At 37.1% G+C, this 14,698-nt stretch overlaps 1 protein-coding gene across 5 annotated transcripts in view; it reads right to left on the reverse strand.

Annotated features, from left to right (window-relative positions):
• Positions 1–1,352: 1,352 nt before the first annotated feature.
• MYO1B (myosin IB) overlaps positions 1,353–14,698 on the reverse strand; it is a 178,879-nt gene continuing 165,533 nt past the window's right edge. For 4 of the 5 annotated variants that reach the window (XM_080598784.1, XM_080598787.1, XM_080598786.1 and 1 more), the window contains 7 exons: positions 13,224–13,298; positions 12,667–12,801; positions 11,702–11,808; positions 8,571–8,703; positions 6,729–6,881; positions 5,744–5,871; positions 1,353–2,617 (listed from right to left, as the gene is read on the reverse strand). In XM_080598784.1, the coding sequence (XP_080454910.1) occupies positions 2,494–2,617; positions 5,744–5,871; positions 6,729–6,881; positions 8,571–8,703; positions 11,702–11,808; positions 12,667–12,801; positions 13,224–13,298 (855 nt within the window). In that variant the 3' untranslated portion in view covers positions 1,353–2,493. Of the gene's footprint in view, positions 2,618–5,743; positions 5,872–6,728; positions 6,882–7,672; positions 8,423–8,570; positions 8,704–11,701; positions 11,809–12,666; positions 12,802–13,223; positions 13,299–14,698 lie in introns of those variants that run through there. The other variant, XM_080598788.1, reaches the window with a different exon arrangement.

Genomic DNA, 14,698 nt, shown 5'->3' on the forward strand with positions numbered 1-14,698 from the left:
CAAGGCAAAAATGGTAATGTTCCAGAAAAAGAAGTGAAACAACAGACATCAAAGTGAGGAATTTGCCATTCTTCCAGTGTTATGCTAGTATGGCTATCACCACTTGCTGCAAAGATCAACAAAATAAAAGGGATGTGTACTGGGTCTGGCTGTGATGGAGTTAATTTCATGGGTCAAATATCCTAACATTACCCTGAAATATCCTAAATTTCATTGGACAAACATTCAAATGTACTTAATCTCTCATTTCCTACCTGCAAACAACTACAGGATTACATCAGCCATCATTCAAATGTTTGCTTTCCTCTACTTGTATTCATTTTTAAAACGTGCTCCACGTGGTTCTTATTGTAAGGTTTTCAAGGTACCGAACAGTTTTACAAACCCTCCGGTCCTTACCAGGAAGGAATGCTAACACACAGGTTTTAGTTTTAAATTTAGGAGTTATGTGTTGTCTTCTTAAGGCAATAGAATAATTACTTTGAGGTATCCTAATTTTGCATTATAAATTGATACTAAGATTTCCTTTGTAAGCATCTCTAATTACAAAACATCTAAAATGCTTTATATTTTACTAAACTATTAATCTCACTTAGTTATTAATAAAAAAAGGGGGGGGGGGTTAAACTTGGATCATAATGAAGTAACTTTTTGTCATAGTTTGGTTACTCCCACCTTTCAAGGTCATGTGCATGGACTTCTAACAGCAGCATTAAGCAACCAGTTAAAGCAATTGTTTTGTATCCAAATCATAACAAAACCATCCACTTTAATCCCAAAGTAAGACCCAATATTACCCAAAACAGCTCCTTTTTTTTTTTTCAGATTGATAAGGAGGCCACCATTAGCATTAGAACATCAGCTTCTGTACACACAGTTTTAACCTGGAGAGCCAACATTAACGGTGAACTACCCAGAGGAGCCTTCACAGGCATTAGTACTACATAACTTCACCACCGGAAGAGTAACGAGACTCTGGACTTTTCTTTATCTTTTCTTTATTTATGCTTGGACTTCCAGCACTGCACATCAAGTACCCAGGGTCTTCATCTGTCCTATATCAGACTGCAAAAACACAATGGTTTCTCAGCTGTCCTTGCATCAACAAAACAAACACATTCAGCAACCCCTTCACGTGAGTAGTTACTTCTATCTTAAAAATGCAGCTCCTCTTACGGATTTCAACTAATGCTTCTGGTTTATAAAAGATTAAGTGCAATCAGTTACACTGAAAGTTTATAATGCAGCTCTTGGATTGTATTTTCTGTGCACACATTTACATCAGGCACACGAGTTATATAAAATAGTTTGGAGTACAAAAATATGGTTATAACATAGGAGTACCAAACAGCACAGAATTAAAACAGTTTTATTACCATAATACCAATTTATATACAGACCCCCAAATTCAGGAATTTTTAATTTGAAGTATTCTTCCCAAATTGACAACTGTAGTGTACACTCTAAAAAACTGCAAATTAACAACACAAATCTATTTCAACCCCTACGCTGTCTGTGCAGGCTGCACCAATCCTCTCTCTTGCACACAAAAATGTATTATAAATAATTTTTCACAAAATGTCATGTATGTTTTATTGCACATTGTACATGCCAATATCTAAAAGAAAGGCTCAAACCCTTCGCTTGATAACTAACGGTTTAAATAACTAGCAGTTACTTGTGTTATGAATACTACTGCATTTTTCAGGCTCTAATCTTAACTGATAATTTAAAGAAAAAAGCAGAACAGAAAATATGCTTTAAACTGTATATCTTTTGTGAATGAAATAAGCTTCTTTAAATTTATTCTTATTTCTACTTTATAAAGTTATTAAAAATATCTGACCCAATTAAAAATCCCGTTTCAAAATTTCCACATTTTTTTAATTAAAAATTTATCCATACAACTGCTTGTACAATCATATGTTCCTTCTGTTTTGCAGAATTAGGTGTTCCCGTGCTGTATTTACTAAAGGATCAAGTTACGTACGTCCTAGAATTAACTACAATGGTTAGTGTCTCAGTCTCAGCTCTGCCAGTCTCTCCAGCAAAGGAGGAGCGCGTCAGAGCACCAGAGCAGGTAGGCTGGCATAAAAAGACACAGGGCACAAGTTGTCACTAAGCATCAAGGTCACATATAGTTTCTGTTAAGTGGATCTCTAGACTAAGGAATATGAGTAATTTACCATTAATATGTGGGTTTATGATATGCTGCAGTAAAATATGGCCACTAAACAAAGAGAATGATTCATGTATGCCAGAAAACTTGCGAACTGGTAAAAATGCCCCACTGGGTAAAAATCTGCATGTTGAAGGTTAAAACTATGGCACAAAGGAAAAGGTTAAGAAGTCAACTGATCAAATGTTTTGCCAAGGGTTTCCAAAGCTATTAGCCATCAACAGCTCTAGAAAGGGGTAAAACCAGCAAAACCAAACTAAAATTGCACTATTACAAAGAAACAAGTCCATGAAAGGGAGAGGCACCAGCTGCAGTTACGGGACAGCCACTTCAAGAAGCCGATTGTTTTTTCGTTTGCAAGTTGGGATGTTGCCATTTTTCTGGCTGCCTTGTATGAACTTCACACACACTTTGTCCTGTCTGAACTGGACCAGAAACCTAGGGGAGGGAATAAGATGGATGTTAGTTAAAGGAGGAAAAATGCATGATCCGATGAAGTCTTTTTGAAGGCCTTTCTTCCTTTCACTGCTATAACTACAAAAAGACACCTGATCCTGCTTCTCCAGGAATAGTTTATAAACAATGTAATAAAATTAGAGAGAAAGCTGAAAGCATCATTAACAGTATTTTTGGTCATTTATTTGTACTCTGTTTTCAACCATCTACAATGCATCAGTGAGCTAAGTATCTTTTAAAACCAGATTCTGCAGACTAGTAGTCAAAGAAAAACATTAAACATGGTTGTTGGGTTTTCTTTTCATAAAATAATATATATAAAACCAGCAAAGCAACAATACTGATACTATTTCTTGTCCATAGAGAAATTTACTTTCTTACCATACCATACAGAAATTAGTCATACCAACACATTCTTTGTCAGGGAAATAAGCTTTTCTCCCACTTAAAAGTGGATAAACTAATATATAAATGTACTAGTACTCAAGTTACCTTGAGTAAATGCCAGACATCTATCAATTCCCTCCAACACCATTACCCCTGTGACTTAGAAAAAGTTCAGCAGAGGGCAGCTGAAGCCACAACTCATAAAGAGAGGGCTTACGTTGGTACAAAACCCACATACACTCAGTTGAGGAGGACGATTGCTCTGTCTGAGCAGCATTTCAAAAGCTCAGCAGAAATTGGGGTGAATGTTGAATCCTTAGGCCAGGAGTGAACTTATAGTATGTAAGTGTCTCTGAATATCTCAGTAGACAGGGAAAATACTGTTAAATCTATTTTATAGCTGAGACTTGCAGGTCCACAGAGTGCCTTCCTGCTGGCACATCAGAAATGTGCTGCAAAATAAACTCCAAGTCATTGTCTTCTGGATTGCACTTACTTAGCATATCTAGCATTTTAACAACTCTCTTATTTCTAATACTTAGTTAGCCTTTACAGCTCCCTGCTCAGCAATTAGGAAACTTCATTTCCTCCTCAGCAATCTCGAGATTTAGATACTTCTCACAGTTAAAGGTAAATTAATCTGGATTTGACCATTTTATACTGGATGAGAAATTTCAATGAATTTGAAGAATCGCTTTAAAAAAAAAAAACAAAAACCATGCTCATACAGAGCATCAAACTTCTCACTGATCTGGACAGCAAGATTAAAAGCAATAAACAGGGCAGTGCTGCCTTTTGGCTCACATGCAGCAGTTGCTGACCTAAAAAGTCCTTTGTAACCCAGCAGATTTTCCCTTTTAGCATCCTTAAAAAGTCTTCCAGCAGAGGCCAAAAACTTCAAAGAATTCATCCTCCAGCCGGAAACCACAAATCAAGCTGACGGCATTGCTCAGGGGAGGAAGTGGCTGTGCTGTGCCGTGCCGCGCCGCCCTGCAGCCCCGCTTTCCTGCTGAACAGCCCAGGCGCTCCCAGATTAACTTGTTCAGCGCTCCCCGCCAGGCAGGCATCTGGAAAACGTGAGCTGGTCTCAGAGCCATCATCTCCTGTCACCAACACTGCGTTTTCCTAGACCTTTCCTATGTCTTCAAGCCTTGCCTACGAGTGTGCTGGCAACATAGGCAGGCAAAATGTCTTTGGAGTAGAGCTGGCCCTGCTCCTGGGCCATTGCTCCGATATAATATATATCTATAGTATTTCTCTGACTAGACATAGTCCTGGATCAAAAGCATTTTTACTTTTAGAACTTCTCTTCCCAAAAAGTAGTGTACAGTAGTCAAAATGAGGTCAAATTTTCTCCTCAGTTCCTGGTCATGCCTGTATCTAAACTCCGGCATGGAGACGAGAGTTAAAGCTTCACCATGAACAGAGATGGGGCTGCTCAAAAAGAAGCAAACAAAACTTAAAATTATTTAGTCTGGATAAACTCAAGAGCAATACACGCTTGAATGGCTTTAGTCTCCAAAGCAAGAAACAAAAACACATCCCAAAATGCAAGGCTCCCAGAAAGCAGGCTGTTGGCCAGACATAAGGCAGGCTGGCAGGCCAGACAAGTGCAATGCATGCTTAAATTTTGTTTCAGCACTTTATTCTTCTGTAGCAATCACTAAACTAGAAACTTAATGGGGACAGCCACAACTCTTCTAGAGGCTAAAAAACACACACTTCAGCAAAAACGAACTAAATCACATCTGGCAATGGATGGAACAAAGGAAAATGGCAGATGTAATTTTCAAGGAAATAGCAAAATCAGCCTTTATATAAACCCTCAAATCTGAACAGATACAAACTGTAATCACCATCAGGACTCTAGAATACAATCAGCGCTATGCAGCCAGATAAAAGGTTCAATTTTTGCCTGCAAAAACTTTACTTCACTAACATTAAAGGCTTCCAAATGTTGTTCTTTATTCAAAGTGAATAAATCCACCAAATCAACACTACTGAAATCAGGGGGTACTTCGCACAACAAACTGAACACATAAAAACAGTGGACTAAGTGATGGAGCCCTATTCAACAGACTTCATGAATTCACACAGAAATATTTTTATTCCATGATTGCAAACACTGCAAATTCAGTCCTTACTTAAGGCTGAAATATGAAACTGAACCAAACTATGAAACAAACAAACAAAAACCACAATAACAAAACACCAACAACTGGTGGCTGAAGCACCATAAGCAGGAATTTTAAGAATATATTTTTCACCATCACAAAAAAAAAAAAAGGTAGAGCTTTATAGACATGCATTTAGTGAGGTGCTTTTCACTCTGCTTTTGTTGTTTTCACTGGAACTTGACACCTGGTGTCCACTCTGCCTAACTGATAAACATCTGAGGGGAACATGTGAAGTTTTCAGCTCACACATGAAAGGATTTCTTCAAATGCATTGTCTTTTAACTGTATCTCATGCAGTATTTCTGCTTCACAGCTCTATTTGAAACTACGTTAAGAAAAGGACATTTTCTCTAATGATTTTTGAGGGAATAAAAGCCAAAAGGAATACTAGAAATGAGTACTCATTGAATATTGGATATACAAGTACTCTGTCAAGAGAAAAGAAGCATTAGTTACACAGTAGTGTTTTGTTTAACATTAGATACTCGACTTTTCAGCACATTGCATTGAAGGAAATGCGCTTTTAAGCAAACAAGAAACATACTCATCAGAAATCTCAATGTTGAGCTTCTGCTTGGTTTGGCTGAGAGTAGTGCGGTAAAGTTTAGTGGCCATTTCAATAAGGTGATCACTGCTCAACAGAAAATCCCCTTTAACAGCTGCTCCTGAACCCTGCAACAGGAAGGAAAGTAGTTATTAGTCTTCTGTCTTGTAAATTAAACAGGGATGCAGTGCAGTTATCAGGCTCAAAATACAATTGACTCTTAAATAAAGTATAAAACTGTTGAGAATTAATAACCCCCCTTCCTGAGCCAAAAGGAAGGTCACCACCTGTCCTACATTGTGGTGTTTCTGTCTCCCTCTTTTGGCCATGCCGCTATGAACTTGTATTTCTTTTTCAGAAGGGAACAGAAACCAATTAACACCGCAACATTTGGATGGTGGTCAGTATGAAAAGACACTATATATAGCATTCTTCAAATCCAGTTAAGCCAGAACACAAATGCCAGCATAATGATTTTAACAGAGCAATGCTGACAGTGCAGCAAAGTAAATATAGCACCAAACTAAGTTCTTCGGAACTGAGTAACCAAATGAGCTGTGCCATAACATGGATTTATTGGAATCACAAAAAAGGGAGAGAAATATTCTACCAGAGTATCAGAAAGAATTATACAAGGAGCTAGAAAGGAAAACACTGTCACAAGGTATAAGAAGCAGATTAAAGGCTCATTTTACTAATGGAAAACGCTAATCCTGAAGAGGCTACAGTGAAAAATGAACTCTGATGTTCACAAGTAAATTATCATTCAGGATGTTATAACTGTTTATCATTCCGAATGCAGCAACTGTTCTCATTTGGCTCCAACAGTTTTAAATGAAAGTTTTTTGCAGATGTGGTAAAGTTAAAACCAATGCTCTAAACCTACAAGTTTACCACTTTGTCCGAATGCTACAAGACAATAAGCCATTTGGATATTGTTGCATGCCAAACAGTCACATTATTGTAATATAAAGTTGTAACCAACCTCCTTGAGGTGCACTGCAAAGAAGCCATCATTTTGGGAGCTCATGGACACTTTGGTAACATCTCCCAGTGGAACTTCTGACTTGATATTCCCAGACTTCTGATCCGCAAGGAGAACATTATTTTTGGTTAATAAGAAAATCCTGGATGTAGCCTGAGAAAATACAAAATTGCAAACTATTACCTACACAAAGAGAGAATTGGGCTTTACTGAGCACCTACTAAGACTACAAATAGTTCACAGAGTTAATAAGCTTGGCCCACATATGTAAATATGAACATTTGATGTTCAGTAAAAGCTTCAGATCGGTTAAAATTAGGTCGAATTTATTTGTGTCTAATTATAGATTGAGCTCTATATGAGCTTAGCTCATTTTGGCACATATGCTTAGATATAAACAGTTTCTTTAATTACTAGCTTACAGTTATAAAATCCAGAAACTGAAAGTCAGAAACTATGCAAATCAGGATAACCTCACTTCTCATGCTCTACCAATCCCCAGGAAAACCAGCATTCCTTTTCAGTGACAGCCATTTCAGGACTAAGCCTCACATATTTACTGTTATTCACCTAAACCGTGTCACAACAAATTACATAGGTATTTTTTCAATGTTATGTTATCCTCCCTTTATCTATCAGCATTATTCTTTAGGAGGATGTACATTCATGTTTTCAAGCTACAAATATTTCTAAAGCATGGATATGTGTTCTTAAATTAATATTGGAAAATAGTAAGAAACCTGTATTTGAAATGAAAGCTTTATCTACACAAACAACCTTTTGAACATGTAAGAAATGAATCCTTATTAAATGACCATCAAAGTCCCTTTCAATCCAAAATATTACGATTCTATGAAAAATGTATTTAAAATTGAAATTCCAAATAGCACAACTTATGTTTGGTGTAAATCTATTCTAAAATATAATGATATAGAATTATATAGCTTCTTCTCCCATAAAATTTTAAAGAAAAAAATCTTAGCCATTATAATTAAGATGTGGCTGTCTAAAGCACATAGAACCATAGCTCATTATTATTATTATTATTATTGCATTTTTTCTTTTGTTTTGTTTTTTAAACTTTGAGACACATAGCCTGTGCAAGTATAAGAATGATATTGTCTTCACTTAATTAATTCCTTCCAAACTGAAAAATTCATTTGGCATCAACAGCAGACAACCTGATTTCACTCCTAAAAATGCATAAATGACATATACATCTAAGAAGTTGAGATCTACTAGTAGCAATGTTTAGACAGATATGGTGACAACAATTACATTTACTAAGGGAGGATAATGCTTTCTGTTTTAATAAGTATAATTTAAATGCAAACCAAGTTCTGCGTTGGCAGAAAAGAAAAAAAAAAAGTACCCCGCATTTAACAGCTTTAGTTAAATGATACAAGAAACTTGCTTCCTAATTCAAAAAAGCTTTTAATATCAATCAGAAGGCAGGCACAGCTAGGAAAGTATGCCACTCACAATTTAAAAACATAATTACACGTGATAATCAGGAACTTGAAAGACATACGTTAAGGTTTCCAAATGTTTGAACAAGAACAATATTTTCTAAGTATTTATTTTCTTCAGTTGGCAAACAAATGATCTAAGTTTAGTACAAAGAGTGCATTTAGTTGTGAATCAATGCAGCCTGTTACCAGTTGATGAGATGCCACTTTTGCTTGGAAAAGTCACTGAAAAATACAAACCCAAACAAGATTTTAGAAATCTTTATGTAAATTTACAATGGGTGTTTAGAACCACAAATTTACATAAATCCAACATTTCCAGGCTTGATATAAAAAATCTACCCTTCTGGATAAAGCAATGCCATTTTGTTACCTTCCCGTTAGCTCTGTTGATCTTATTCACAACTTCAGCAATAATGATCTTCTCATCCACAGCATCCTTAAGTTTTTTGTACTTGGGGTTCTTGCTGATCTCCAGGTAAGCCCCTTGAAACGGCTGCCCAACACTACCGAGCAAAAACCACAGGAGAAACAGAGTTAATAATGAATCTCACAAAAAAACAGGCACTGTTCCAGGCTTTGTGGAGTCAGGAGGTGTACCAAATGCCACTTTCAACAACTCTACGCTGACGGAAGCTTCCTTAATCTTGGTTACACCTCCTGCCAAGGAAAGTCATTTGCTGCTTCATTTTTAACAGAAGACCCAGACCCAAACAACCCAGAAACCTCTGCTCATAATTTGTGTCTATTTTATACAGCAGCAAGGCGAAATGATATGCTCTTGTGTAACAGAGTAATTAGAGCAATACACCACTGAACGCAAACAAGACTCTTATCGTGGTGTTTGTTTATGCAATGTAATTTGTCCTTGCTCCTGCTGTAGAGCTGGAAACTGCAGCTCTGCCCCAAGACACCTGGGGTTGGTACCAGGTTGGTACACTTGGGGTATTCAGCGCAGCACTGTTAGCATTAAATCTGTGCCATGCAGGCATAACACATCTGTTGGAATCCACTTGGGAAGTCGTACAGAGTAGCGTGGATGTATTCCCCAGCACGTTATCCCCATGAAAGGAGAGAAGGGTACAAAATGGTATGCATTTTAGACATGGTCTCTTTTACATACTAGCAGCACAGTACTAGTGAAGAAAGAGAAACTCATCTCTGAAGGCAGTAATAGGATATTTCTGTTCCTGCTCTGGAAACGTTTTCCAATTAAATGGCTCAAATTGTTATGGATATCAGGCACATGTACATCCTTGTGCAAGCAATCAATTTTGATGTAAAATCACCCGGTAACAGTCACCGTTTGTGAAAACAGAGGAAATCCACCTTCAGAAAGAAAAGCAGCTCTGTTTCTGTGCAATATTTCAGAGAGACAAGAATTTGCCTTGAAGATTTGCTGCTGCTTGTTAAATGCATAGTAGGTCTTCACCCAGACTCCCTGTACTTGCAACTCACCCCATTGTTACCTTAGGGCTGTATAGCAACAGCTTCCCTATCAGTCTCTGCTTGTTTTGTTTAGAAGTCACTTTAACTGATCACTTTGATTAAGTTACACTCCAATTACAAAGTACTTTGCCAAGACAAGAGCCCAAAAGGAACCACTGTGTTATGTACAAGACCACTACCTTTCTAATTGTGTCTCCAGCACACAGGAAGAGAAAAGGAAGGGCACTGGTATTTTAGTAATCACCAGAAGTCCCTCTCTGTTCTTAAATAATTATATTACATGCAGAAAATTAGCCACATTCTTCAAACCATTATCAAACTAACTAATCAGAAACTTTATACAATAATTTCCTCCACCCATTAAACAAAAAAACAAAAACACAACAGGAGCTAATCAGCTCTGAAAACAGGTTACAAGGGAAAAAGAGATGAAAATGTTTCTAAATCAGCAAGGGGAGTGCATTCTAACTTTCCACTAAGTTGCAGCTCTTTTGCTTTTGTTTTTATTAATTAGCATTATGAAACCATAGTCACCAAAACCATCAGTTCCCTCCGGATTTTGTCCCTGATCAAATGACAGGGATTTACAAGCTAAAAGCGGGACAAATTAACAGTTGCTTTCTACCACATTTACCACTTAAGAATGTTTTGGATAGAAATCGCTCAGCTATATGCTGCATAATATTGCATTGTTCAGCCTTGGTCTTTTCCACGTGTCCAAATTACCTCACCAGGGAGACAAAGTTCCTTCCTGCGCACAGAGCTCTGCACTGATCAGATGTATACCGACTCAAATAAAACGGCTTGCTCCTGGAGAAATTCAGGGGCAGCATCTTTCTCTTTTCCCAACAGCATAAAAAGAGATCACAAAGCAAGTAAGGAGCAAATCACAAGCTGACATATACAGCTATTAAGTAAGTGATCTGCTGAAGGGAAGAAACAGAAACATAGACAGAGCGCATCACAGGAAAAGAGGAAATGTCTCAGTAAAAAATGAAACAAAACCAAACCAATAAAATGCACAAACACCCAAGCAGTGCTTTTCCATGCATGGAAATGGCCCCATCAACTGTTGCCAGATCCTGGTCCTGTCTTGTTTAACAATGCCTTGTTCCTGCTCAGCGTTCAAACCCTGGTATATAAAATAAATGTCTCCTGAGATGGACGAAGCCGCTGTTTTTAAGAAAAATAGTTTCTCAGTTCATATTCACTTAAAAAAATCAACTTAACTTCTTTCAAAGACATCAGATCTCTATTTCGCCAGTTTTACTGAATACAAAAAATGCATGCATTGCTTAAATAAAATCAGCTACTACTGCACTTCTGTAAGCAATATTAGCTCCACAGATAGCAATGACCAGAATTTGTCAGGTTCTAGGAACTCAATAATCTGAGAAATCAAAAAACTTACTTGTAGAGATGTTTCACATTTTTAAAAGTCTCTAACTAAAAAAAGAATTTTTGAAATGGAAATAAACGAGCACTTAAAAAAAAATCTTCCTTTAAAAAAAAATTATATTTGCCAATGTATGTAACTTAAATTACCCAGACTTCACATTAGAGCATTACACTGAATGTACTAATTTTGAAGATGAGAGCAATCCCTGGCATGCCTCATCTGGGAGTGTCATTGTCACTTACAGCCTTTCAGTTTGCTCTGAATTTAGAGTTGCAGGAACCAGCATGATGGAAACTAGGGAAAAGGACAAGAGTTATTCCCTTCTACAAGTCCTCCAAAATTTCACTACGCAAACAGGTCATAAGAGGTTAGAACAACAAAACATCATGGTTTGGGGACAGAAGTGCTCAGTAACACAGGATAAGAAGCCTGCAACAAAATCTCATTTAGAGGCAAACTGAAGTCAGTAAGGCAAATGATGGACCCACAAGTGTTCAGCAGTGCCTACAGTAAAATATTCCCAGGTGTTAAGAACTGTTAAACTAGGAAATGCACTTTCCTGCCTAAGATAAAAAAGCAAAATCTTGCATAGCTTCCTAATCTATGTAAGGATATTGAACTTATCTTACACTGAAAGCAGCAGAGTAGGTAATTACCTGGCTGGATATAAAGCCTTCTTGTCCTTGAAAAGTTCACTTGCTTCCAGTTTTTCTTCATATATAAGCTTCTGTTGATCGGTGAACTGGTCTCTGTACTTCTTACACTACAAAATATGGTATGTTAAAACAAACCAAAAATTATCCTCCCAGTTCTGATTTGAAGCAGCAGCACCACAGCCTAATGTTTGTTTATTGCTCAAGATACACATTCTTTGTATGCTTCTGAGATGACTCAGCTCGACCCTACATGCCACTCTAAAGTATTAACAAGCCATGGAGGTGTTCTCCTCCTCACCCGTTCTACGTACTTCTGAATTACACCAAAACACAATGTCTAAAAGATCTCATTTAAGCAAAACTGGTCTGAATACAGTGCTAGAAAGGTTCAGCGAAACACACAAGTTCCACACTTGGGTAAGTTTGCGTAAGCAGCCATAAAGAACAAAACATAGCTGAGAGGATGAATTTGCAGCTCAAAAATGAAAACACGTCTTGACAATTCACAGAAAACATAGCCCACAAGCTCAGTAAAATGTCCGATCAGCACTTACACTGATTCTCACCATTCCCTCCATACGAAGATCCAAAACAAATTACAGCTGACCACAGCTCCTAAGTAAAAAATTCCACTAAGTACTTCCAATGTTGGGCCGAGAGCTACTCCCAGACCTGGCCATGGACGCAAGTACTATAAGCTACCAATTAACACGCAGCAGGCATGTGGCTTTAATATCAAGTTAAAAGCTGATGGCAGGAAGCAATCCTGTCTCTAGCCCCAAAAAGAAATAGACAGGATAGTTATACCCCTTGCAGGCCAAAGGCAATGATCTTCCAAAGAAATACAGTCATCCTGTTTGGAATGGGAAGAAATGCTTCCTAAAAATAGGCTCTTCAGGAAGGAAACAATCTACTGAAAATCATGTGATAACTTTCTGTATAGACTGGACCAGAATGTGCCCTACCCTCCACAAATGGAAAATCCTCTTTAGTTCCTTGTGAGTTGAATCCAAGAAAAGGTAAGGTCTCGCTGGCCAGTTTTTATCTATTGGCGATAAAGAAGGCATCTTATTCTTCATTTCCAAGAAGTATTTCTGCATCTGTGATAAAATTGAAGCAAGATGTTTTATTAATGTTCAAATACCAGAGGTACTGAAATAAACACAGCAAAGCAGATGCTGTGTGATTAAAACCACAGTTACAAAACTGCAGCTCTCAGCTTTATTAAACCTGACCATAGATTTAAAAGAGCTAGGCATACCGAAAAATGCAAATTCAGATATCCTAAGTGTGTGACAAATGCTTAGTTAGTGCTACTCCCACACCTTCAAAACACTATTATCCTTTATTTACAACATCAGAACATTGTTATTAATTTTCCATTTGGAAAATGGACATTTCCTTACAAAGACTATCAAGGCCACAAAACAGCTGTTATCTTTACAAGAAAACAAAAAAAAAAACCAACAAAACAAATTAAGCACAGATAATGTAAATACACTTTCTACAGATATATACATACAAGTCTCTGAAGGGTGAATTCATAAATTTTTCTTCCAGCATTGGCTCTGAAGAATTTCCTGTACTCTCTACGGACCTGAAAAGTTAAACAAACCCCTCAAAGTGAATACGAAGAATGAATGTGTTTTCTCTGGTACTCTTATAAATCTTTATGGCAGAAAATACTAAGAAAGCATAAGAACATGCAAAGTGTTCCCATAAATAAGAGCAGTAACTGGGTACACTTCAAACATATGAACCAGACCGTGGACCAAGAGTTCAGAAAATTACCTCAGATTACCTCAGTACAGTCAACTGCACACTGACAGAGAACTTTATACATTTTCCTTTGAAAAGGCAAGATATTCCAATACTGTTGAATTCGTAGAATTCTGAATCTGTTTTCATGGGCTTTTGCAAAAAGCTGGACTGAAAAAAGCAAGGTACCACTGGTGGTACATATCGTATTGTGTCTGAAGTGATACCGAACTCACGTTAATTACGTAGTTAACTGATGAACTGTTTCTTTATGATTTTTCTCCTTTAAAATTCTTACAACATAAAGTTTACTATAACAAAAACAGGACTTTTTTTCAGAGAAGACATATATGAAAAAGTCTTCTTGCACAATCAGTCTTCATTCCAAAAATAAAATATCATTTCGGTGTTAAGAGCAGAGAATTAACACACAGGTTGCTTAATGTCAGCAAGCTTGATATTTGCTACTAAAATTTATTCAAAAATCAAAAAAGTAATCATTGAGGAGCACTTTTACAGGTGATACTACTGTTTTATGTATCCTTCTAAATTTAATCTTTCAGACTATTGCTTTTGCCCTTTTTATTTCTCTTAGCATTAATTAGCACAGCATCTAAATTCCTCTCTTAAGAAAACCCCAAACACCATCTGAAAGAGAGCACAACTGCTCTGGAGTTCCATGGGAAGCCCAGGCTCATGTCAAGTTAGCTGAAACATCCACCAACCTTCCTCAAACTTTGGCACAGCCTGGAACACACCTGCTACAAATTTTGAGCAAAAACCAGGGAAAACATCGTGGCTTCGCATAATTCACCCCAGAGCAAATTTAGTGGTTTTTAGCTAACTTGCTATGTGCTGCTGAATTCACTGTAACCAAAAAATAAAGTGAAATCCATATAGGAAAAAAACATATCAGCTTGTAAGAAAAGGAAAAGCTCATTTGGCTTATCCTACCATATCTTCTACCCCATACTGAGTGTGATGCATTTTAAGATAAGCCAGCATTTTGAAAGCAAGAATCTGTCACCAGTCTGGTGTAAAAAAAAAAAAAAAAAAAAAAAAAAAAAAAAAGGGCTTTTGCTTAATTGCACAGTAAGATGCATCAACAAAACTGACAGTGTTCATCTGTCTTCACTCTGTGCAAATAATGCACATAATTTTGCCCTTCTCACTTCATAAGAAAAATTATTAGTTCTTATTCAATGATTTTCTGTAAAGTTTAATGCTCTATAATTGTTA

Source organism: Anser brachyrhynchus, assembly GCF_964034855.1.
Source record: "Anser brachyrhynchus genome assembly, chromosome: 7".
In the NCBI taxonomy this organism is placed as follows: domain Eukaryota; kingdom Metazoa; phylum Chordata; class Aves; order Anseriformes; family Anatidae; genus Anser; species Anser brachyrhynchus.